At 41.0% G+C, this 18,119-nt stretch overlaps 1 protein-coding gene across 1 annotated transcript in view; it reads left to right on the forward strand.

The window, feature by feature from the left end:
* The window catches only part of Dnah5 (dynein axonemal heavy chain 5), a 245,260-nt gene that overhangs the window by 146,256 nt on the left and 80,885 nt on the right, over positions 1-18,119 (forward strand). The window contains exons 48-54 of the mRNA XM_051151015.1: positions 953-1,075; positions 1,591-1,804; positions 3,143-3,366; positions 5,990-6,188; positions 7,823-7,995; positions 12,909-13,039; positions 17,142-17,295. Coding sequence (XP_051006972.1) covers positions 953-1,075; positions 1,591-1,804; positions 3,143-3,366; positions 5,990-6,188; positions 7,823-7,995; positions 12,909-13,039; positions 17,142-17,295 — 1,218 coding nt within the window. The remainder of the gene's footprint in view (positions 1-952; positions 1,076-1,590; positions 1,805-3,142; positions 3,367-5,989; positions 6,189-7,822; positions 7,996-12,908; positions 13,040-17,141; positions 17,296-18,119) is intronic.

Below are 18,119 nucleotides of genomic sequence, written 5' to 3' on the forward strand. Positions count from 1 at the left end.
AAACTAGGGATTTTGATGGTTTATTTCCAAGCCACTGTGGACTGCCATGGAAAGAAATGTATTGTCATTGTCAAGAGTCTGAGACTCTTCTTAAGACAGAGAAAAAACATAATCTTGGGGAGGCAGAGAGGGGAATCTGGAGGGAGTTGGGGGTTAGAAGCGAATATGATAAAAATAACAATATGATAAGAATAAAAAAGTATTCTCAAAGAATAAATAAAAAACGAGTTTGAGATCTTTCTTTTACATTTTCTCCACTCCTTCAAAGCCTTTAAAAGGTTTAGTGTTTTTTTTTTGTTTGCTTATTTGTTTATTTATTTGTTTGTTTGTTTCACACTGCTTTGGTTTTAAGGACCACAGTGTGGCCTGTTCTCCTGCCACTGACGAGTGTAGAGTGAGAGGAGACAGCAGGCTTTGGTCTTCATGTTGTTTTGGGGGATGACGAGGACACACTGGGGTTGCATCTGCCCCACAGCATGGCATGTGGATCATTTGGGGCTACTGGACCCAACTGACATTATAGCAGCCTGATACAAATGCAGGCTGTATAGCTGTACAGCTCAGGCTATGGGCCTTAGAAGCTCATTAGACAATAGGCCTGTTTAACAATATCTATGACTGTGACAAAACTTTGACAGGATTGAAGTTAGGAGTCATTGGTAGAGGCACCAGGAAATGAAAATAAATCCTCATAAACAAAGAGAAAAACATCATCTACTCAGAGTTTACATTGATTAGGACTTTATTAAATGGTAAACAAAATCGGATTTTAAAGCTTAGAAATATCATGCAAAACAATTTAGGCACTTATTAGCTTGCCAGAATTGAGGAGGATATTTTGGCTTTTTATAAGTAACTCCTGCCTTTTGAAAAGGTCTAATTTTATTTGTTGTTTGCAGTAGTTGATCATGTCTTCACAGATGTTTCTGTTGCTGTTCTTCTTGCTTAACAGAAAACAATTGAGAGCTATGTGGATAAACGCATGGGCACTACATATGGTCCTCCCGCAGGGAAGAAAATGGCTGTCTTTATTGATGATTTGAATATGCCAGTAATCAATGAATGGGGTGATCAGGTACATTGAGCCTACGTATATTTTCATTTTGTGTATTTATGATTCATTTATTATTCAATGAATAATTTTTAAAAAAAATTTCAGTTTCTGGGTTATAATAAACTGTTCTGTAGAAAAACTTAAGGAATTAAGTCTAGGAACATGTCTGTCATCTGTCTGTCTATCTGTCTGGTTGATCTCTCCCCCGCCCCCCTCTCTCTGTGTAGGTGCACTCTCCTGTGACTGTAGTTGTGAGGCCTGAGGTTGTTACCAGGTGGCTTTCTCTACCATTCTCCACCTCTCAGGAGACAGGTCTCTCTGAGCCTGAACCTCAACACTTTGCTAGACTCTTTGGCTACTGAGCCCCCGAGGTTTACTTGTCTCTACCACCAACCCCAGCTCTGCAGTGTACACAAGCACACCTGGCTTTTACATGGCTGCTGGAGAGTCTGGACTTGACCCGCAAGCACTTGACCTACCGAGCCTCCCCTTTGTCCATGGAACGGCATTTTAATTCTAAAAGTTATTTTTCTTAGGTTACTAATGAGATCGTCCGACAGCTGATGGAACAAAATGGATTCTACAACCTGGAGAAGCCTGGAGAGTTTACTAACATTGTGGACATCCAGTTCTTGGCAGCCATGATCCATCCTGGGGGTGGACGCAATGACATTCCACAGCGATTGAAGAGACAGTTCTCCATATTCAATTGTACCTTGCCTTCAGATGCTTCCATGGACAAGATCTTTGGTAAATGTTTATTAGCCGGCAAAGGAAAAGAGGGACATCCACTCTTAGCATGTATCTAGCCAGAGGACAACACAGAGTGTGAGAGGCTCTTGCGTTTGCAGCCTTAGCACTGTTTTATTTTGTTTCCTACAGTGATGAATTATAGATATTCATGGAGATAGACGCTTTAGTCCATGTTTTTTGCATTATTATTATTATTATTATTATTATTATTATTATTATTTTCATTTAAGTGGCTGTTACCAGCTTCTGAAGGAATGAAGTTAAACATGGCATGCACATTCACATGGGCAGCCTATATTCTCCTTCGTTAGAATATGTGGCTGATACTCTAATTAACTGAAATCTCCAGTGTTTTGCCAAGTGAATAAGAGTCCCGCATATGACCATCAGGATACTCAACAGAATTCTAATCCGTAATCAGTTACTGATATATTAAATATGTAGTACTTCAGGGAGAATTTGTTTGAAGGGCTATTAGCTTAAGATACAGCCAAAGATATTTACTTGAGTAATGAAAAAATATTTTTACTGATTGTAGAATTATTCTTTGCAGAAAAAAGGAGTGTGAAGTTATGAACAACTCTCTGTTAGGTATTAATTTAAAATTTCTGAAACCACAACTGACACAAAACTCATTAAGACTACCCTAATTAATTTCTGGCAGAATAAAATGTCATCTTATCACCCCAGGCTGGGAGAGTGTGACGGCACTCTGCCTTCAGTCACAGCAGTGGGGAAGGTTTGGAGACCAAATGACATTTGAATTATCTAAATTTGGGGAAAGTAAAGTAGATGAGAAGGAATGACTACTATCACTTTTAATTATTCTTTGGTGCCTGGAAAATGTTTTGTGTAAGAGAAATTATTTTACAATGCATAGGAAGTCAACAACAGAAGAGGGAACTATTGAGATCTAAGAAAATATTTTATCAGTTTTATATATTTATCACTTTTACTCATTGAATAATATTAAGTGTGCATTTAAAAATTTCAGTAGTGTTTGTTTTCTTTACTACTACTATTTAACTCTATTAGAGATAGAATCTAGAACTTTGCACACAGTAGGCAATTGCTCTACACTGAGCAGCTTATCCCCAGCCCCTGGGCAGTATTTTTACATCAACACTCTGATACTATGAATAGTGATTTACTTAAATCAATAACTAATTTTGAGTATTTGAAAAAGTACCCGGCCATTAATTGATGTGATTGCCTTTAATACGTGGCCATCTTTTAAAATATATCTGTATATTTGTGCAAATTCTGCATGGTCACATTTCTCCTGTGACCCGAGTCAAGCTTAGTGAGAATGCAACGATCCCCCCACCTTGCCAGGTGTGATCGGGCCAGGCTACTACTGTGCCCAGCGGGGCTTCTCCGAGGAAGTGCAAGCCACAGTGATGAAGCTGGTAGGCCTGACACGCCGCCTGTGGCAGATGACCAAGATGAAGATGCTCCCAACTCCTGCAAAATTTCACTATGTATTTAACCTTCGAGACCTTTCCAGGATCTGGCAGGGCATGTTGAACATCACTCCAGAGGTCATCAAAGACACAGATGTAAGTGTAAGACATAAAATCAAGTCACGTCGCTATTTTCTTATCCTAATTTTTATTAATTTGTTTTTCTATGTGAAGTCTGAAAAAAATTGGATCTTATTTGCTTACTCTTCATTTCTCTATCTGGGCCCGGGTAGCATCAATAAGAGAAAAACTAAATATCACCTTAGAAAACTTGAATTACAATTTTAATTAATTTATATTTAAGGAAGTAGTTTACACAATTATTATCTAAGGAGTACATGTCAGTTTCTTTTCCCATTCTTGTGATAAAATATCCCGATGAAAGCAATTTACATGAGAAAAGATTTATTTTGGCTCTTACTCAGAAGGCATAGACTATCCTAGTTGGCAGGTCATCGTGGCATGTGAGGCAGCCTCTTGCATAGCACCCATAGTCGGGAAACAGACAGCAATGAGTGCTGGCACTCAGCTTCCTCATTTTTCCTCAGCCCAGGATCTCTGCCCATGGATGGGTGCTATCTGCAGTTAAGGTAGGCCTCCCTGCCTCAACTGACCAAATCTAGATAATTCAGCAGAGGCATGGGCTTGTGTTCCAGGCGACCCAGGGCCTGCCAAGTTGACAGTTGATATTAATCACGGGCTACAATGGAAGGGACCATTAGTTTTTGTTTTTTTTCATAATATGCCATTTTCATCATAAGTAATGGGCACAATTACGACTGGCTGCATTCTGTAATAATCTGCATACTTTGAACTCCATTGTTAAACTTAAAAAAAATGTAATTACATTTATAAATAAGCAGTTAGAATGAAAAGAAACCATTTTGTTGTTAATCACTGATGATTTTTTTCTTGTAGCTAGGCGAAGTAAAAGAATTATTTATTCTGCTACAATTGAAAAGAGGCAGCAGAGTAGAAAATTCATTTAATACATAAAACAAAATGAGCACTGTGGATGCACGTGAATATGACAGCTCCCATGTTGTTAGAATCCCTTAAAACCAGAATAGGTTAAAATCTTGTATATCTTTTACCTTCCAAGCCTGACTGTGTGCTCAGGCCCAGTTACAGGTGGCCTCTTTCCTGGCCGTTCTGGAGCTGGGGATGTCTTTCGACAAGTGGCTTCAGGACCATTGGCTACAAAACCACTCAGCGGGTGGAATTAGTAGCAAAATACCCACTGAGGATGGTATGTGTTAACTCTCAAATCCCTTTGTCTTTGTTCCAGATCCTCTCCAATAGGCAGCCAAGCTAACTAACTTTTGAAAACTGGACAAGTTTTGGGAAGGCTCATAATCCATATGACAAAACTGACATTTAGTTTAGCAGTAGTGAATATTTCAAATTGATTTTTTAAAAAAGTAGCTGGGCATGGTGCCGCATGTCTTTAATCCCAGCACTCAGGAGGCAAAGGCAGGCGTGAGTTCAAGGTCAGCCTGGTCTACAGAGCAAATCCAGGACAGCCAAGGCTAACACAGAGAGATCCTGTCTTGAAAAACCAAAAACAAACAAACAAACAAACAAAACAACAACAACAAAAAGCAAAAAAAACAAAAAACAAAAACAAAAAAACCCCAAAAAACAAAAAAACCAAGTACTATTATTGTGTATGTGCGCACGCACACATACATGTTATGGCCCCCATGTGGAGGTCAGAAGACAACTTTGTGGAGTAAGTTCTCTCCAGTTTGATGTCGGTTCCAGGGATCAAACTGAAGGCATGAAGCGTGCATGGCAGACAGCCTTACTTTCGGAGCCATCTGGCCTGCTCTCGAGTGGCGTTTTCCCTCTAGGCATTATTAGTAAACTGACAGCATTATGGGCTGTGATTCTCACCTGCTCTTCCTCAGTTCTCATTCTGGTCACTCCCTTCTGGTCAGTGCAAACAATTTTAGCAATCGATGCTATAGTAAACAATTCCTTAACAGAAACTTTTATCCTCTCGAAACTAAATAGCTTTTTTTGCCATCAGAAATGGAACCTGACTTGAAAGGTAAGAAATGCCTGTTAGTATTTTAAACCAAGAAATAAATAATGAAGCCAGTAAATAATGCAACTCGTCATATACTGTTTTTCTTAGAATGCAATAGGACTGTTGTCTAATCAACTTTCCCCAGGTCCCAGTGAATTTTGGCCCATGATTTTTTTTTTTCATTCAGATACGCCAGATTTATTTTTGAAACATTTTTCTTATTTATTCTAATTAAATATGTTTTCCGTAAATCTCTATTGAATTCGCATAAGAGTTGCTGATATACTGTACATTGCACTATAAATGGCCCATGAAAGGAAACATTGTAATCAGTTTAATAACAAATGGACACCTTCTCACACACCATCAGTTAGTTTGTTGATTGATCTGGTAAATTTGTTACGTTTTTTTTTTTTTTTTTTAATCTGGGGATATTTTCTTCTTAATTAAGACCACAAAAGAATAAATTCTATTTCCCTTTATTATGCTCGAATAAGATAAATTCAAATAGAAATGTGGGCATATTATATATATATATATATATATATATATATATATATATATATATATATATATATATAGTTTGTATCTGAAAGTCAGAAAGTTGAGGCTTTATGGCATCTCAGCCTGAAATCTCAATTATGGCACAGGAAGAATTAATGACGCGTTTCACTGTGCCTCCAACAGGACCTGCTCAGGCTGTGGAAACATGAGTGTAAACGTGTGATAGCTGACCGCTTCAGCACTCCCGGGGACGTGACCTGGTTTGATAAGACTTTAGTCAGTTTGGTAGAGGAGGAGTTTGGTGAAGAGAAAACACCGGTGGTGGATTGTGGCGTTGATGCTTACTTTGTGGATTTCTTGAGGGATGCACCAGAAGCCACAGGTAAGCTACTGAGCAGGAGTTTGAAGTTTTCTAAAAGGTGCCATCCAAGGAGACGTCTAGTGATAGAACGTTTGTGAGTTGACCGAGCTTCAGTTCCTGTGCAGAAAACAAGCCCGGGACAAGTAGGTCCTCATTAGGGACAGGAGGAGTGGGTCAGTGTAGAATCATGGAGTTCAAAGGCGAAGGACCTTTATGTGGGCCAGGAAGGAAGACCACGCCCACGACCTGTGGTCTCTCAGAGGCAGAGGGAAGGGGTTGAGTATCGGCCGAGTCTCTTCGAGCTCACCCTCTTCATCCCTGTAGGCAGAAATGTGAATATCATCACATCATGGGCAGTGTGAAAAAACCGAAGTGTTATCTGTAGAACGTTTGGGAAGCCGTAGGCCATCATCACTGCCAAATAAAAGGCAGCAAAAATGGCAGTGATTATTCTTATTCAGGTATCTGAATTCTCTGAGAAACCCCGGGCATATAACTTAGAAGAAACGAGTGATAAGCAGGCTGCTTTTTGTGATTGGTTCCGCGAAAAAGTGGAGATATGTTAATTTTACTTATGAAAAGAGACAGTGCCCTGACTTTCACATCAGAGCTGACTGGTTTTAAAATGAATATTATTCTTCATTAAAAGACCCCCCATCTAAAACTGAGGACTGATTTTTGGTCAGCTTTCATTTCTAAAAAGGCTGCCGGCATTGGGGATGCCGCTCAGTTGATACGCACTGTGTTCTTCACAACATGTAAAGCTTTAGACTCCATAAGCTTCATAAACAGGGAACATAGCCACAGGCCTGTTGTCCCAGCAGTTAGGAGACAGAGGCAGGAGGAACCGAGGTCGTCGATGACCTATAGGGCACTCTGAGCTAATGTAGTTACATTTTCTAAATGGTTGGGAATGGCCGCAGCACCTCTCATTGGTGGTGGTAAAAATTTCTGAGGGACAACTACAGAAGAACATCACGGCTTCCTCTGCAGCTGGAAGGATTTCTTGTAAATCAGGCCAAGTACCTACAAAAGTACGGCAAGGCCATTTGAAAGTCGGTGGCTAAGATTTATCCTTTTCATTACACTCATTTGTATCCCACATCCTCTAATAGAGAACGATGACTGAAGGAGCAAAGTGCAACTGCTTCATCTGGGGTGTGGGCAGTGGCCCCAGGGAAACATCTGATAGCCTGTGACTTCAAAATACTTTATTTCTTGAAGCTCAAGTCGAACATTTCTGAGAGGGTTTCCTTTATCATGTTCCTCCCAAAGAGTCATATAATTCTTTACTTCTCTTAAGATTTTGATGTTAAATACCCACTTGTTTTGAGTTCCATTTTACCTAATAGGCTCATGTCTGTAGTATGATCTTTAAGACATAGTATTTAATTGTCAATTCTCATAAAAAAATAAAACCAACCACTCATCATTCGAATCTGGTTCTTTCTAGCCATGGAAGAGCTATCTGCCTATGATTATTAAAATCCTAATACTTCTACTATTACCTGCTTTCTGTTTTCTTAAAAATTTACAATATGGCATTTTGATGAAAATGCTACTTAATATTACATTGTAGCATTTTCTAGGGTGCTAATTTAGGCAGAAGTAGTCAAGTTAAGTGATTTGAAGAAACGTATTGCTTTTTTGCCAAGGTGAAACATCGGAGGAGGCTGATGCCGAAATGCCAAAGCTTTATGAGCCCATCCAGTCCCTTAATCAGCTGAGAGAGCGCTTGAGTATGTTCCTGCAGCTCTATAAGGAGAGCATCCGAGGCACTGGCATGGACATGGTGTTCTTCACAGATGCAATGGTCCACTTAGTCAAGGTACAGCAACCACGTCACCAAGGAGTTTGTCAGAGATGACGGACACTTGGCTTCACCCACAATATTACGCCCTCCCTTCATTTTCTCTTCCTATGGGAGCACTCAGTTTAAAAGCAAACTCACTGTCACATTCCAATTGACTTTCTAAGCTGAATGCAACATGTCACACATTATAGGCTTAAAATAAGAGCATGTATATTTGCAATGTGCGATGTGAGAATTTTATTCAGTGTTGATGTTCAGCTTCTAGCTCAGTGTTTTTGCTATCCAGGAGGAATGTGGTTTATTTGAGTTCAAAGAATAAATTCTGTTTATTTCTGCATTGTGTAAAGAGTAGTGTTCCAAAGTAGTGCCCACGTCTAAAGGACATCAAGTGAGATAAGTGGGGCAAATTACCACAGCGTTCCACTCACATCAGGTACTCAGTTTGGTCATTCATGGAGGTGAAAGTAGAATGGAACACATCGAGGCTGAAAGGAGAAGGAAATGGGGTCTCTCTCTCTCTCTCTCTCTCTCTCTCTCTCTCTCTCTCTCACTCACACACACACACACACACACACACTAAAACAAGGCATAGAATATATGTCATTGTAGAAGCTGTAGTGTGTCACAGTATGTTCACATATCTTAACTTGCCAAGGTTTATTGCCATAAGCCATTGGTCTAGTTCGAAGTCTGTGGCTTCCGTTGTACCATCATACTGGGTCCTCGTTGGAACTCCTCTTGGTTATCCTGTTGTTGCTCAGGGTCATGGAGACCCTACAGCTTTGGGTCTCCCCTTTCAGGTACTTTAACACTTCACAGACGATGTAGATTTTAGGGTGGCCCAACTCAAAGCCCTGGATCTGGGCCTGGGTGGTAGCCTGCTGGCTTTCCCTGCATTCTCACTACCAGGGTGAGGTCTCTGTCACTGCTCCTGCTAGGCTATACAAGGCCACCATCAGCAGGAAGTAAGGTTGGTTCTCCTGCTTTCGTGCCTCCAGGGCGTGGCCTCCAGAGCCAGCTCCACTGTGTTGCCAAATTGAAGCACCAGGCCCACTCTCCCAAGTGCTATAGCCTGCAGGAAAGGGTGAGGCCAGCTCTTCAGCTCTCCAGCTCTCACACCCTTGGAGGTGGCTCACTAGAGCCTTCACCATTAGGGTCAGCTCTACTATGTTGCCTTGGAGAGGTGCAGGTAAACTCTTCAGAGTGCTTCAGCTGGTGAGGGGATGAGCTAGCTCACCCTCTCCCAGGACCTCAAGCAAACTCTCCTGACTGCCTCAGGTAGAAAGGAGCAAGTGGATGGAGGGCATCACCCTTGCACCCAAGCCATCTCACAGCAGATGAGTGGGCCTGTTGTTCCTCGTAGGGTTGGGGGCTTGTCATATTTCAACAGCAATAGACATCCCAAAGTGATATATGTATCTGTGTGTGTGTGTGTGTGTGTGTGTGTGTGTGTAAGTTTAAACTATATTGTCACTGGCTTATCATGATCTAGGCCCTGATATTGCAATCAACCCATGGGGGAACAGTTTGCTTAGTGTATAACTTAGAAAAATGGACTGTCTATGGTTAAACATACCTGATTTTGGAATGCCTCATCAGTATGAATTCCAAACTATTGATCTGGGTATTTATTTCCTATGGACAATGGGTTGCATAAAGGAAAACCTCCTCTGAGTCTCTGGGAGATGATCAAATACACAAGATTCTGTTAAATTATCTGGAATTTAAACAAATGTCCCTAACACTGTGTAGCCTGTTCTACTTCTGTTTCCTTGTTACAGCCCTGGTGGGGCCGCCTCATGCCTTTTGCTGACTCTGATAATTTGTATCTCAGCTGCTGTCCTGCATCTTTCCTTCTCTATCTCTCATTCTCTCCCTCCCTCCCTCCTTCCATCCCTCCCTCTCTCCTTCCCTTCCTCCCTCCCTTCCTCCCTCCCTCCCTTTCTCCTTCTATCTTTCCCTCCTTTCTTCCTTCCATGGTGTTTGTTTTGTTTTTGGAAAGTCTTTGCTACGTAGCTCAGTTACTATAGTTCTCAACTATGTATCAAAGACTGGTCTCAACCCTTCTATTCTCTTGCTAGAATTATGAGTGTGTGCCTCCACGTCCAGCCAGCAAGCCATCTTCTTTGTGAACTTCAAGACACATTCTAAGACTTAGATTAAACTCCAGTCACATGCCTGAACTCAGCTCTCCGAGGCATTGATGTTTCCGTGGAGTTGCTTTCTCTCTCAGACACACACACACTTCCCACCAGCAGGTCCCTCATCCCTGTGGGAACATGAGTGTTGCAGGTCATGATGGGCATCACTAGTGTTTTACAGATTTGCTGATTAAATCAAAACATGAAGATCTTTACCTCAGTCTACACCTTGGGCAAAGTAGCCCCATTTAAGGGCTTCACTTTAATGCTCTTTTTCCTATCATCTTCAAATTTAATGAGAATAAGCTTACATTTTAATTTCACTTTAACACCTTCTATTTGTTTGTTCACCTTTCTAATGTGATGATTTATTACAGAAAATGGGAATGGAAATTTCAATTTAATACCTTAGTCAAATTCCAGGTAAAGATACAATGACAATTTCTTAAAACCAAATACAGAAATTTACATAATCCTCTAATATATTCATACACATCAAACACAGGACAGGGTCAGTACTATGAAGTGGCAACCAGGCGACCACAGAAGGTTCTAGTGTGGTTCTGGTTGCTCTTCATCTGTCTTTTTTAACCATTTTTAATTTATACCAAGTGGGGTATAAGAAGTTGCAGAGCATGCTCTCTGCCCACAGCACCTTGATAGAGTAACAGTCTGGCTGAGAGCAGGAAGCTGGGGAAACCAAAGCACACACCTGCCCTCAGCTCTAGGTCCATACGGAGGCAGATAGTGTAGGCCCCTTTCCCACATGTTCAAAATTTGGGAGATTAGCTGTAAACCCAGTGGTATTCCAGGCTGGAGTGGAACACAGTGAGTTAAAAGGGACATTTTGAGGATGGAAGCTTAAGAAGACCTTGTCCACAAATTTCGGGAATTCCTTGTTTTTAATAGCTGAGTAGACTGAACTAGAAATGATCATAATGAGTGAGTTAACCCAGAAGCAGAAAGAGTCACATGGTATATACTCACTTATATCTGGACCCTAGCCCAAGGGGCATGTCCCATGAAAGTCTTCACTTACTAGGAAAGTGGGACAGAGCAGAGGACAACCTATTGGGACTTTAGTTGAGAGAAGCAATGGAGAATGGGGAAATAGAAGGATCCAGAGGGTTCTAGAAACCTACGAATATGATGATGGGCGGATCTGGGCCCAGGGGTCCTGCTCAAACCATGGCACCAGCCAAGGACAATACGTGCAGAAAACTTTGAATCCCTACTCAGATCTAGCCAATGCACAGGACATTCTCCACAGTTGAGTGGAGAGTTGGGTCTGACTTTCACACGAACTCTGGTGCCCCATATTTGACCATGTTCCCTGGGTGGGGAGGCCTGGTGGCACTCAGAGGAAGGATAGCAGGCTACCAAGAAGAGACTTGATACCCTATGACCATATACACAGTCACAGTCCTAGGAGAGGGGAGTAAGGGGAAAATGGGAGGGAAGGAGGAATGGGAGGATACAAGGGATGGGATAACAATTGAGATGTAATATGAATAAATTAATAAAATATATTTTTAAAAAAGAAGACCTTGTCAAGATGGAATGCTTCAGGAATCTAGCCAGAGTCATCAGGATCTATCTTCAGCCCTTACTTCTCGCTGTCATTGGACTTAGAAAAGCAAATTTTATAGCAATACTTTGGGTAAAATGTGAATTTTAGGAGGGAAAGGGTTAGTACAAAAGGTAAAAAGATCACCCAGAGTTCTATCTTGGATCCTCTCTAGAATGACCTAGAAGCCTGATGGGAGTATTTCATTCAATATAACAAAAGCTGAAGTAATGAACTACTACCAGGAGGGGGCCTGGGGATCATCTGTGTCTACTGAGCAAGGCAGAGTAGACTCCTAACCCTTCTTTTATCACTTCTTGGTAAAAACCAAGGTATTACCTCCTTGCCAAATGGTAAAAATGTGTTCATGCACATTTTTCCTTCCATCATTGTTATTCTTCATGGCTATTCTTGAGTAGTTCTCTTTCCCATGATTTAAGCTATCTGATTCCATATCTGGAAGATATTGTCGTCAGTGGTCTGCTCTGAGTTCTGAGAACAGGCATTGTCCCAGCATTTCTGCCATCTTTCCAAGCATGTGTCTTAGCTTACACATGCTAAAAGGGCACCACAAAGTTCCCTTTAGTTTTCTTCTTGTAAACAGAGCCAGCCACAATCTGGAATGTCTTGGCACTTTGTGTGGTCATGGTGGCAAACTCTCTAGTTGCCACTGGGTAGTGCAACCCAAGTGCTGTCATCCTTCAGAAGTGCTCCCTTCTCTTAAGCAGTAGGGCTTTCTATTCTGACCCTGAGACACATTTGTGTTCCAAATGATTATTTTATTTTAAAAATTTTTATTTACTATTTTAAAATATGGTGTTTTGTTAAAATAAAATTACATGATTTCCCCCTTTTTATTTCTCCAGGTCCTCTCCCTCTTCTCTCTCTAATGTACCTCCACTTTTAAATTGATAACCTCTTTTTCATTATTATTACACACACACACACACACACACACACACACACACACACACACATATATATATATATATATATTATAAATACAACCTGTTGAACCCATTTTGTGTCTGAGTTTGTGTGGCTTCAGAGCTCCCCACTTTGTATCAGATAACCAATAAGGAGCTTCATCCCAGAGAGAGGCTAATTCTCTCTCTCTCATCAGTTATTACTTGCGTTTTGCTTTATTTTATGTCAAGTGCATAATATAATGGTAAATTTCCATATTGAAAGATGTGAGTCTTTTCTGCTTTATGTTGTAGATCTCAAGAGTTCTTCGCACTCCTCGGGGAAATGCCCTCCTGGTTGGTGTGGGCGGATCAGGAAAACAGAGTCTGACAAGGTTAGCTTCGTTCATTGCTGGCTATACCTCTTTCCAGATCACTCTGACAAGGTAAGAGCTTTTATGTTACCATCAAATGGATCTTGAGGAAAGGTTCTCAGAGGTCACCAGCAGTTAAGAATGCATTTTCTTATTTATGTTAAGAATCACAGTAGTTTTCCTACTTGAATATCAACATGTCTTTTCCTTTTAGCTTTTGTCATGGACCAGGATATTTTCCATTAGTAACTTTCTTTTAAAACATTTAAGCCTCTTACTATAGAGCATTGTCACTTCTTTGTTTTTAAGTTTTATATAGTATTAGCATTAAATATATCCTTCGTACATTTTAGAAGACATTTATATATCATAAATGTGAATTCAGATTTCAGCAATGTTAGTATAATGAAAAATAGATGAAAAAGTATATATGCAAACACTTTAAAGTATTTGGTGAATATTGAGTAGATACTCAACACTGACTGGGGAAACAAGATTGTGTTAGCTTATTGTTACTGTGGAAAAGTAACTGATCATCAACTTAAGGAGGAAAGATTTATTTTGTCCCATAGTTTTAAACAATGTCTGGTTAGCTCTGTTGCTCTGTAGATTTGCAGTGTGGGAAAATCATGATGGGCAGTGTATGGGTGTGTGGTAGAGCAAGACTGCCAACCTCATGGAAACAGAGAGGTAAGAGGAGCAACACACACACACACACACACACACATAACCACAGACACACACACACGTGTGCGCACACACACACACAGACAGACACACACACACAAAGACAGACAGACAGACACACGCACACACACATAGACAGACAAACACAGACACACATACCCACATGTGCGCACACACAGAGACAGACAGACAGACACACACACACACACAGACAGGCAGACAGACAGACAGACACACACACACACAAACACAGAGAGACAGAGAGAGGGATAGAGGGACAGGTGCACCCATGGGGTGGGTGGGAGAAGAGAGATGGAGACATGGAGGGAGAGAAAAGGGAGTACATATGTATGAAAGAACATCTTAATAACCCCCTCAAAAACAGCTCCCTGAGCTGCCACTTTTTAAGGTTCTGTCACTTCCCAATGACGTCACAGGCTAGTAGCCAAACTGCTAACACATAGGTCTTTGGGAGATAGTCCTTAACCAATAAATAGCATAGATAACTCTAGCCAGTGTCATCATGGTGTTAGAGCAATTTAAAGGAGACAGATGATGAGCATTTCACTGAATAAAATATGGCTGGTAGGTGCTGTGGTATCTAATAGGTAAACAAAGGCAGACACATGAGAGAGGCTTTCTGGAATAAATGAAGTTAAAATGAAACCTGCCATCTGAGTAGGAATTCTTGGAGAAGAACTTTTGAGTTTTGAGGCAAAAATATTGGCCTTGTGAAATTAGCATTATGGCAAGTTGCTTTTGTTCCTTGGAAGAATCAAATGTGGCCGAGTTCGGAATGTCAGATGGCACGTGGGAATTTGTTAATCATGGAGGCATTTAAACAGATAATAATGAACTGATATATCACCATAAAGTGATGGGAAAGCACTGATGGGTCACCAGTAAATGTGTGTGTGTGTGTGTGTGTGTGTGTGTGTGTGTGTGTGTGTGTGTGTTAAGTAGAACGCTGAGTTAGCAAGTGAACAGGAAGTAGAGGTGACTCACACAAGTCAAAGTTTCATAAAGCCAGTTTAAAAAGTTTAGCTGAGATGACCTCATTAGTCCTTAATTCAGACAAATGGGGATAGAAAGGCTTCCTTACCTGGCATCTGTGGGAAGCATGCCACTGATCTGTCTCATTGAGGGAGACCCAAATGCACCTGCTGTCTTGGAGGCTGAAAGTTATTAAATATTGGAGTTGGAAATGCTGTTATTCAAGCTGAGGTTGTCATACTTGGTCTGAATTATGGGACTCTCTTCGGAGAATGAATCCAAAGATTACTGATTAATACAAGTAGTAGGGATGACAGAGATAGCCCTTGCTACCATGTATATAATAACAGTCTGTGTGTGGGTGCCAAGCTAGCGAAGCAGGTAACCTGCACAGGAAGGTGAGTGGACTCATTTTTTTTTTTTGTCACCAACATTCGTATAAAACCTTATTATTTTCAAATCGCTTTTACATATCTGAGCTAATTGGATTTTCTAAAGAAGTTTGTTAGGAGGTCAGGTAGCTGTAGTCCATCTTGCAGCTGCAGTTCAGAGAGCCTGCAAATTGCCTGACATTAGGCAGGGCAGGGAATTGATGGCCCCGCAGGATTGGCAATCAATCCAGGTGTCTAGTCAAGTGTGACTCCTAGTGCAACCCAATGGCTCAGTAAACACCTACAACTCTCACGGTGACAAATTTGTTCCTCTGCACGTCACATTGAAAATGATCCATTGCCAATGAGAGGAAAGGCAAGGTCTTGCTCACCTTAGAGAGCGTCTAATTACATAAGCCACAGATGGTTGGCCAAGGTTGGCCTGTGGAGCCTTCTGCCTGGGATGCACAGCCATTGGTCATACGGAGGGCAGTAATTTTCCTGTCCATTCAAGAAGCTGGATGAGATGAGCTTTGCATTCTCTCTCACTTGTTCATGTCCTCTACCTCTCGTGTGTGTGTGTGTGTGTGTGTGTGTGTGTGTGTGTGTGTGTGTGTTGCAGACCAGAGGTCAATCGTCAATCTCAGGCATCTTCTTCAATACTTTCCATCTTATTTTTGAGACAGAGCTTCTCGCTGAACCTAGAGCTTATCAATTCAGCTAGACTAGTTGGTCCCATCTCTTTGTCCTGAGCTGTAGGATTGGAGTTCTATTCCCACTGTGCCCATCTTTTATTTTTAAATAAGGGCTCTGGAGGATGGAGCTCAGGTCTTGGGGCTTTGAAGAAAGCAGGCTAAATATGCCATATGGACTAAGTAAGCAGCGTTACTCTGTGCCTTTTGCTTCAGCCCCTGACTCTAGCTTTCTCACCTACTGTTAGTCATGGCTTTTACCACAGCTATGGAAGCCATAACTAAGACAGCGACTGTAGATTTAGTTTATGATATTAAAAGAGACAAACTTTATATGCTAAATATTTAGTATCTCTAAAAAAGGTCAAGTGGCTACTTCATTCTACTTGGAATTCTGATTTGTTTTAAACACACACACACACACACACACACACACACACAGAGAGAGAGAGAGAGAGAGAGAGAGAGAGAGAGAGAGAGAGAGAGAGAGAGAGAGAGAGAGAGAGAGAGAGAGAAAAGAGTAATTCAGTAAGTCTCCAAAATGTTTTCGTTTATACTCTTGGCAGTAATGGACTACTCTGTGTGGACATTGCTCTCTTATTCCTTGATTGTAGGATTATTTCTACCTGCAGATTGCTTTGGGGGAATGGAAGGAGATTGATGGTAGGGTGTATTTCAAAAGTTTGCTGCTAGTCTGATGCAGTGTTCCGATTGTGCCGTAACCAACTCTTTTATGTGGAATCCAAAGATATAAGGATAACAGTAATTTTGGAAGATAAGAAGGGCACTGTGGGCCATGATTCAGCTTTTCTCTCCCATATCACAAAAAGTAGAATTGATTTATTTTAGTTCTAGTTCAATCTATGAGGTGTCCTCTAATATGCTATTTGTTACTGGGTGTGTAATAAATCTTCTCATTAACATGTCCAATAAGTATTACCCCTGTCAATATGTATTTTCAAAATAGTATCTGCACATAGTCACATGACATATGTGCATGCAAATGATATTTGCTTGTGTTAAGTTATGTTTCAGCTGTATTACCTTCCAAAAACAGACTGAAAGTTGATCCTTCAAGATTTAAATTATTTAATCAAGAAAAGACAGGTGAGGCAGGAAAGAGAAGGTCTACACGTTGTCTTTTCTTTGTTATGATTTTTAAGAGCTACAGCTAATAAAAGGAACAGAGTTAAAAAAAAAAAAGTTATGTTTCAGGTTTAACTTCTCCGTGAGGATGCTTTTGTGTACATTAATTACAGTACCTATGAAGTATGAAGTTAATGAATCAGTTGCCTAGCTAAAATTCATAGGCAGTATGTATCCATATGACAGAATAAAACCAGCATTGTTTGATGGCTAGGTAGCATATGTCGCTCGCCTGCCTTCTATGGACACGTTTTAGTGACTGACACAATGGCCACGTTTCCTCAGATCCTACAACACATCAAATCTGATGGAAGACCTGAAGGTTTTGTATAGGACCGCGGGCCAGCAAGGCAAGGGAGTCACTTTCATTTTCACAGACAACGAGATCCGAGATGAGTCCTTTTTGGAATACATGAACAACGTTTTGTCATCAGGCGAGGTGGGAGCTCAGTTGTTTTCATGCCTTTGCCTCTCTGGATTCTTTCCAACACAGAACACCCCATTTTCACTCTGTTAGAAATTTGAATTAATGTTATTAGGAACCTGACAATAAGAAATGACTTTTTTAGAGTCCCAATAGGATGCCCTCCCCTCTGTCCCAGTTTCCTGGTAAGTGAAGGCTTTCGTGGGACATGTCCCTTGGGCTAGTATGCAGATATAAGTGAGTATATACCATTTGATTCTTTCTGCTTCTGGGTTAACTCACTCATTATGATCATTTCTAGCTCAATCCATTTATCCACAAATTTCGGGAATTCCTTGTAACCCTAACCCTAACCCTAAATGAGAGATGCATGGGAGAATAGCAAAATAAAAGGATCCAGAGGGTCCTAGAAATCTACAAGTAGAACAATATGATAGGCAGATTTGGGCCCAGGGGTCCCGCTCAAACTAAGGCACCAGCCAAGGACAATACAGGAGGTAAACTTTAAACCCCTTCCCAGATCTAGCCAATGGTCAGAATATTCTCCACAGTTGAGTGGAGAGTGTGATATGACTTTCTCACGTACTCTGGTGTCTCACATTTGACCATGTCCCCTAGAGGGGGAGACCTGGTGGCACTCAGAGGAAGGACAGCTGGTAGCCAAGAAGAGACTTGATACCCTATAAGAATATACAGGGGGAGGTAATCCCCCTCAGGAACAGTCATAGGGGAGGGGAATAATGGGAAAATGGGGGTGGGGGGGAGGAATGGGAGGATACAAGGGATGGGATAAACATTGAGATGTAACAAGAATAAATTAACAAAAAAAATGAAATCCT

This window comes from Acomys russatus, chromosome 9, assembly GCF_903995435.1.
Source record: "Acomys russatus chromosome 9, mAcoRus1.1, whole genome shotgun sequence".
NCBI lineage: Eukaryota > Metazoa > Chordata > Mammalia > Rodentia > Muridae > Acomys > Acomys russatus.